The 7,480-nt window shown below is 26.9% G+C and overlaps 3 protein-coding genes across 3 annotated transcripts in view; all 3 read left to right on the top strand.

Annotated features, from left to right (window-relative positions):
* Positions 1 to 543: 543 nt before the first annotated feature.
* LOC108755616 (odorant receptor 43a-like) lies at positions 544 to 2,288 on the top strand. Its single transcript, XM_018498732.1, has 3 exons — positions 544 to 591; positions 786 to 941; positions 2,235 to 2,288. Exons 1-3 carry the CDS (start codon positions 544 to 546, stop codon positions 2,286 to 2,288), a joined length of 258 nt encoding a protein of 85 aa, XP_018354234.1.
* Positions 2,289 to 3,589: 1,301 nt separating this feature from the next.
* Positions 3,590 to 4,727, top strand: LOC108755615. The gene is made up of 3 exons (XM_018498731.1): positions 3,590 to 3,620; positions 3,843 to 4,100; positions 4,234 to 4,727. The coding sequence occupies exons 1-3, from the start codon at positions 3,590 to 3,592 to the stop codon at positions 4,725 to 4,727; spliced, it is 783 nt and encodes a 260-aa protein (XP_018354233.1).
* A 2,610-nt stretch (positions 4,728 to 7,337) lies between these two features.
* LOC108755614 (odorant receptor 43a-like) overlaps positions 7,338 to 7,480 on the top strand; it is a 3,094-nt gene continuing 2,951 nt past the window's right edge. Inside the window, exon 1 of the mRNA XM_018498730.1 lies at positions 7,338 to 7,385. Within this exon, the coding sequence (XP_018354232.1) occupies positions 7,338 to 7,385 (48 nt within the window). The remainder of the gene's footprint in view (positions 7,386 to 7,480) is intronic.

Genomic DNA, 7,480 nt, shown 5'->3' with positions numbered 1-7,480 from the left:
AGAGAGAGAGAGAGAGAGAGAGAGAGAGAGAGAAAGGGTGAGTGAGTGAGTGACATAAAATGTAAATGAGTATGAAAGTGAGTTTGAATGTGTAGATTAGTTAGCAAGTAAGCAAGAAATGTATATGTATATTTAAGATGTATTGTATTTAATGGAAGTCCGTGTAATCACGTTGGTGAGCACGTAATAAACTACTACTACTACTACTATATTACATATATGTATATAGTATTTTATTGATTTAATACAATAATTACTCTTTTAAATATTTTTATTCTTGTAGATTTGCCGACAATATCGAAAATACATACTCTTTAATGATGATAATATTGCTATTTCATTTTATTATTGTACTTTGCTTAAGCGGGTTTTCATTTACTATTGTAAGATCAGTAAAATACAAATGTGAGAAAATATTTTTTAGCAGACATAGTACGCTTTCTTTGCTTCTGTATAATATTTCAGATATTAACTGACAAAAATATAAATAAGGCTGATATCGCACAAGGATACTTCTCTCTATTACTTCTTGTTATCGTTTTGATGAATACTTTTCTACATTGTGGAGCAGGAGAGCTTGTAGTAGAACAAGTAAGTTATAATGAGTATAAATAGTATTGTATATAAATAAGTTTATTATATTTATTAGACTAATATTATATCGTTATATATTACTAATATTATACTATTATTATATTACTATATTATTATACTGATATTTTTTGAAATAATTCTTATTGAAATGTCATGGATGTTAATATATTTTTTTATACGCATTTATTAAGTGCAATGCAGTATATCGTGCAATGTGCGATCTAGAGTGGTACGAGTTAGAATCAAGTAAAGCAAGAAGTCTTATTTTGTTAATGGTACGAGCTAAATATCCTTTTTATATCACTGCAGGAAATATTTTTCCACTAACAATGACTACTTTTTGCAGCGTAAGATTATTTATACAATTCTGTCGTTTTAATTATATTCTTTCGTTGTTTAATGAAATATGTTTTACATTCTATGTAACTTTCCGCTCCCCCCAGCCTTTCTGTTTCTCTCTCTTCCCCTGCGCGCGCACGTGCTTGTATGTATGTGCGTGCGTGCGTGCGTGCGTGCGTGTGTGCTCGTGTGTATGTGTGTGTAAGGTGAGTCTGATAAGGAGTTCATCAAGTCTTTTTTTTCAAAAATAGAGAACACATCTATTATCAAAATTGTAGGATAAGTAGAGGAACATACATTCATGATCTTGAGTAACCTTACAGCTTAGTCTTTTTATTGTCAAGAGAAAAGATTTTTTTTTAATGGGAAGGGGTACATTTTACTCTTTTTATCGATAATACTCAATCAGCTGAATATCTTTACATTAGAGTATTTCTTCGAAAACTTAACTATTTTTAGGATATAAATTAAAAGAATTTAGATTATAAATTTGAAACACACTTTTTATTATTACAATAAATGTTCAAAATAAATTCATTATTTTGATCTATATGTGTTTGTAGTCTTCGTGGAAGGCTTGCTTAGACTTTTTCTAACTTTTGAATCATTATTTTTTTATTTTTTTTATTATGTTTTTCGAAGTGGTAGGACGTTGAAAGTTAGCTCTTTTATTTTTCATTTTTAACATCCTATTAATCCGAAAAACAAAATATACAAAATATTTTTCGCTAAATGATGGTTCAAGAATTAGAAAAGGTTCTAGCAAGACTATACAAAGACATACTTAAATTAACTTGGTAAATATTTTAAAGTTTTATTGTAATAATAAAAAAATTAGTTTCAAATTTACAACCTGACTTCTTTTAGTTTATATCTCGATAATAGTTAAGTTTTCGAAGAAATAATGTAAAGATATTCAGCTGATTAAATCTTATCGATAGAAAAAGTAAAATGTATCTCTTCTCATTAAAAAAAAATTTTTTTATTGGTAGTTAAAAGACTAATCTTTAAGATTACTCAAGATCATCAAGGAATGTTCCTACAATTTTGATAATAAGTGTCTTTTTCTCTAACATAAATTAAATAACAATCCTGGTAATAATAATTATCACACATTTATGACATTAAATTAAAAATATTTATAACAATATATTATTTATAATGTAAATTAATATATAATATAATAATATAAATTAAAGCCATCATAGTTAATCAGAATCTTGATTTTTACACGTACACGAAGTTGATATTGATTACGTATATCTCAAATGTCAGGAAATAACAGTAACAATTAATTTTAGATATTAAAATCATCGATTGGCTATATATCATTCCTATTGACAAAACATGGTTGAAGATAATATATTAACATTCAACATGCTGTATGAACATAAAAATAGATACGTTCATGATTATAATATTACGTAGTTACAAGTGGAGAAATTTTTACCTAGAAAATATGTAGAAATTTATTGTATCGTGATTAAAAAATAAAATAAAGTTTTGTCTATTAATTGTTGTTTATTATAAATTATATAATGTATTATTAAGCATTTTATAATGTGAATATTTTCATTGCACAAAAATAGTATGAACATTTTGATTTTTGTGCATTATGTTTAATAAAAAACGAAAAATCTATAGCACAAAATTATAATACAATGTTTTTTTATGTTTGTTTTATAATCACATTAATTTGAATTACAAATATTATTTAATAATAATTTTTGATGTTAATTATATCTTATCAAATCAACATGGTAAGATAAATCAATACATAATTGTCTTGATACATCTATATGAGTTTTACATTTTACTGCAATTCTTTTTTTAGAAAAAAAATCGGTTCTTGCTACTTTATCTTCAATGAACAGAAACATGCTAGAAACACACTCTGATAAAAATAAAAATCGAACGTAATGAAAGAGTAACAAAAACGTAAACAAACCTTCTAGATGGCAAAAATTAAAACAACGAAACATAGAAGAATCATTTACAAATTACATTTCACTTACACAATTTTTATTTTTATCAGGGCAGTTATTTTATTGCGAGAATGTTGCCACATTTTTGCTACCATACGTTATAAACTTGCAGTTATAAGATACTGAAATTTCATCATTGGAAATACATGGACAACTTTGAAGTATGAATTATAAACTACTTATAAACTAGAAATAATATTACATTCACTCATGTTTACTACAACGTTAAATATGTCTTTAAAAAAAATACGTTTAAAAGATACGTACAATATGCAATTTTGTACCATTCTTTTTGTATACAACTTTTGTGGCTATGGTATAGAAAGTAGCATTAAAGATGCAACAGCGTTATTTCTCGTTTTGTAATAAACGCAATGGAACAACATAAAACAGGGAAAAAACTTTTTAAGCGAATACGACAAACTTATAATGCAATATAATATTTTTTATCTCTTATTTTCTTAGATCAGACATAAACGAATTTATAATTTGAACGTTTATAAAATTCTTTATTACGATATAAGTAGCTATGACTGAGAATAGCATTCTTAATATTTAATGCCGCATTTGACAATGCTGTCGAGTTTTTGCATTTGTATAGAGTGCATGCTAATCATTTCGCATTATACCGTGGAAAGAACAAAACAGTTCTTTATGTTCAAACTTTCAACATGAATGTTACAAATTCTTCAGGATACAGAGGTACTAACTTCATGTTACAATTTTTCTGTTTATTAATCGTTTAATTAATAATGTACTAAATAAGTTTGTGTGTATACACTATATTATTATAAATCCATTCTTCTGATACTGTGTTATTGTTTACTTTTATTACGCACAAACATTTAATAATTAGATATTAAATATTGAATATAAGTATTATATTTACAATTGTATTATCTAGCTATTATAAAAATGTATTAGATTTCATGTGGGCAATACATCTACAACGTTTAGGATTCGAAATGGTGGGCTTATGGCCTAAACCTAGCAAATGTTTATGGCCAAAAGTTTGGGTCGGCATTATTCTTATTTTATTAATATTTGTTTCATATGTTCCGATGATACGTGCAATTATACAAGTTTGGGGTAATATGGTACTCGTAATAGACAATTTACATACAACATTACCCCAAGTAATAGTATCAGTGAAATACATTATCATATTACGGAAACAAACGGGTACGTCCAGAATTATATACGATTCTCTTTTTGGTGCGGTAATTTACAAATAACAGCATATGTCTAAATAATTCAATATTTTAACACCTTTAACATTGCTTACATTTTATTTATAATTATTTACATTTTTAAGTTGTATTGTCGATTGTAAACATGATGGCAGAAGATTGGATGGCATTTAAGCTGGATGAAGAACGAGATGTAATGATAAAACGAGCACAAACAGCGCGATTAATTATGATGATTGGATATATTATTGTGATAATAGCGTTTTTCACAACAATTCCTCTTCCTTATTTTGGCTTTGTCATAATGTACGTAACGAATTCCACAGATCGGCGCAAATCGTTACCATTGGAGACGTATCACTTCTACGATACAGATAAGAGTCCGCAATTTGAGTTAATATTTTTTATTCAAATGGTAACGCTGTTGTTGGCAGCTACCATTTACATGTCTGTAGATATCTTTTTAGTTGTAATAGTTCTTCACATTTGTGGCCAATTAGAAATCTTTAAATGCCGTTTAATTAATTTGACCTCATACAAAAATTTTAATAAAATTTTAAACAATATCGTTGCGACCCATTTACGTCTTATCAGGTATGAATTTTTATTTTGGCAATAGAACGTTTAACAATGTTAAATAGTCGATAATATATATATATTTTTATGATTAAATATATACAGCTTTTAATATATCTATACAGGGTGTTCAATTTTAAATAATGCATTAAGATTTCTTGACAACTATGATAGATACAGAAAAATATTTCAAACAAAAGTTGTGTGGTTTGAAGGGGGACATAAGAAGATACCATTAATTTAACTTTGGGTGGCGTTGTCAAGACAACGATCATGGTCAAATCGATTTTTTTTAGTGGAACATTTTACTTCTGATGGCAGAATCTAACAGCTGATGTGTTGAGAGCTTCTCAAAACGCTAAGATTTTTTTATTAAGTAATTTTTGAGTTATAATTGAGTTAACTTGAAAGTTATAATACCGCCGGCACTAGAATTATGCGAGATGTTTGATCGACGACTAAAACTTTAATACTGTTCAGGATCATGTTTTGGATAACGTTTGTCAAAATCAGAGCTATTGGAGGTTGTACTTTTTATTTTCATTTTACAAATGAATTTTTAGTATAGAAATGAAAACAAGAAAAATAATCTCTAGTAGCCTTGATCTTGAAAATGTTACCCAGGACATGATACTGAACATTCAAATAACATTCAAAAGGTTTTAATTGTTGAACGGATACCTTGCGCAATGCTAATATCGGCGTGTAGTGTAATTTTCAACTATAAAGTACGTAATGAAAAATAACTTTATTACAATGTTTCGAGAAAACTCTTAACACCAGCTATTAGATTCCGCAATCAAAAATAAGGTGTTCTATTAATAAAAATCGATGTGGTGACGACACCCAAAGTCAAATTAATAGTCCCTTTTTATGTCTTTCTCTAAACCATGCAACTTTTGTTTGAAACATTTTTCCGCATAGTTTTCGAGAAATCTTAATTCATTATTTAAAATGGGACACTTTATATATATAATGTTTGATTTAATGTGATATCCCTTTTAATTAATTTTATTCGCAGATTTGCCGACAATATCGAAAATACATACGCTTTAATGATGTTAGTATTGGTATTTCATTTTGGTGTTGTATTCTGCCTAACCGGATTTTTATTTACTATTGTAAGATGCAATAAAAAAAATTCGAGAAAATCTTTTATAGCATGCATTAATGTAACTCCGGTATATACGCTGCACGAAAACTTAATATGTTAAGTATTTACTACTTTTAAGATAAATAACACCATGATTGAGAAAGTTATTTTATAAAATTACTTATAAGTTCTTAAATCAACTTATACGTATTTGTTATAAAAATTGTGTACCAAAAGTAATACAAAATTAGTGCAAATGATATAATATATTATAAAACGTGAAGTATCTGAACATATATTGTACTTAATTCTTGCAATAACTTATACGTAATTTGAAAAGTAACTTTTCTAATTCTAAATACTAATAATATAATAAAGTAAATATAATATTTAATATTCCAATAGAAACTTTGTGCTGTTTACCACCATGAAAATAATATTAGAAATCTTTATGCCAAAATACTTGTATTTCATATGTATTTAAAAGAAACTTTTTGGAGTACTTGCCTTTTTGCCATATAAAGATAGAATATTCGGCTACACGAGAAAAAATGTTTTATATATAATTATATACAATATAATAATTATATATAAAATATATCCATATACATAACATTTTTTCCCGAGTATTTACATGGAATATACGAATTATGGAAGATTTATCAATAATGCTTAGAGAAAAGGTGTAAAATGGCACGATAACTTACAAATTAATATCAAGGAATAAAAATAATAAATATATATACAGAATGTAATAGATATATATAATAATTTTAACTTTTTGCATATACATTGGGTAACAAAATTAACGCATCATCTGTTTACTCTGCAAAAATAGGCAAATTTCGAGATACAATAACTTCGTCAAAAATTGTCGTATCGGGATGTTTAAAAAGCATTTTACAGTGTTGCGTTAATTTTGTTGCCCAGTGTATTACAAGTATTATGACGTACATGTTTCATGTAGTAAATTTATTACATTTAATGCACTGAATCCAATTTGAGTACTTTGTATGCTTTGGGCATAAATTCCGCTTGCTAAAAATGCCATATATTCCAAAAAGGTGGGACATACAAGACTTAAGTTAAACAATAAATATAAGAGTTAAACACTTGTATTTTGCTGTAATCTGTTCTTTACTTTCCCTTTATAATTACGTATCTCCAAACATTTAAGTCTTTCGCACTTTCTACGGTAATTATCTCATGTAAGTTATAATATATGATTGCAATATTTATTGCGTTGACAATTTAATCAATTCAACTGTGTGATAGTGGTTTTAACAAATAATATTAATTTAAAAAAAAACTGAAATCATAGTACCATATTAATAGAACACAAAGGCATAATAATAGAATGATTATGTGCAAATTATCCTTATATTTATTTTTTCCCATTTCTGAGATGTACATATATCCCCTCGCAACTTAAATACCGGAGTTACTCTATGTTCCTTTGCTAACTTATAATTTATGTTTTAGATATTAGCTGACGGAAAAATAGATAAAACTGTTATCCTACAAGGATATTTCTCAATATTACTTTTTATTATCTTCTTGATGAATACTTTTCTGTATTGTGGGGCAGGAGAGCTTGTAACAGAGCAAGTAAGTTATAATTATATTTAGTATGTTAGGTTATACTTAAACAAAAAAATAATGCAACATATCTTTTATCGGCAAATAATAAAGATAGAAAAGTG

This window comes from Trachymyrmex septentrionalis, unplaced genomic scaffold, assembly GCF_001594115.1.
Source record: "Trachymyrmex septentrionalis isolate Tsep2-gDNA-1 unplaced genomic scaffold, Tsep1.0 scaffold9, whole genome shotgun sequence".
Classification (NCBI taxonomy): domain Eukaryota; kingdom Metazoa; phylum Arthropoda; class Insecta; order Hymenoptera; family Formicidae; genus Trachymyrmex; species Trachymyrmex septentrionalis.
This window is presented reverse-complemented; position numbering and strand designations above follow the sequence as displayed.

Coding starts and splice junctions, on each gene's coding strand:
- LOC108755616 (XM_018498732.1), top strand. CDS start 544: ATGAATACTTTTCTACATTGTGGAGCAGGAGAGCTTGTAGTAGAACAA. Junction 592..785: donor GAGAGCTTGTAGTAGAACAA/GTAAGTTATAAT, acceptor GCATTTATTAAG/TGCAATGCAGTATATCGTGC. Junction 942..2,234: donor CAATGACTACTTTTTGCAGC/GTAAGATTATTT, acceptor AATTAATTTTAG/ATATTAAAATCATCGATTGG.
- LOC108755615 (XM_018498731.1), top strand. CDS start 3,590: ATGAATGTTACAAATTCTTCAGGATACAGAG. Junction 3,621..3,842: donor AAATTCTTCAGGATACAGAG/GTACTAACTTCA, acceptor AAAATGTATTAG/ATTTCATGTGGGCAATACAT. Junction 4,101..4,233: donor CATATTACGGAAACAAACGG/GTACGTCCAGAA, acceptor TACATTTTTAAG/TTGTATTGTCGATTGTAAAC.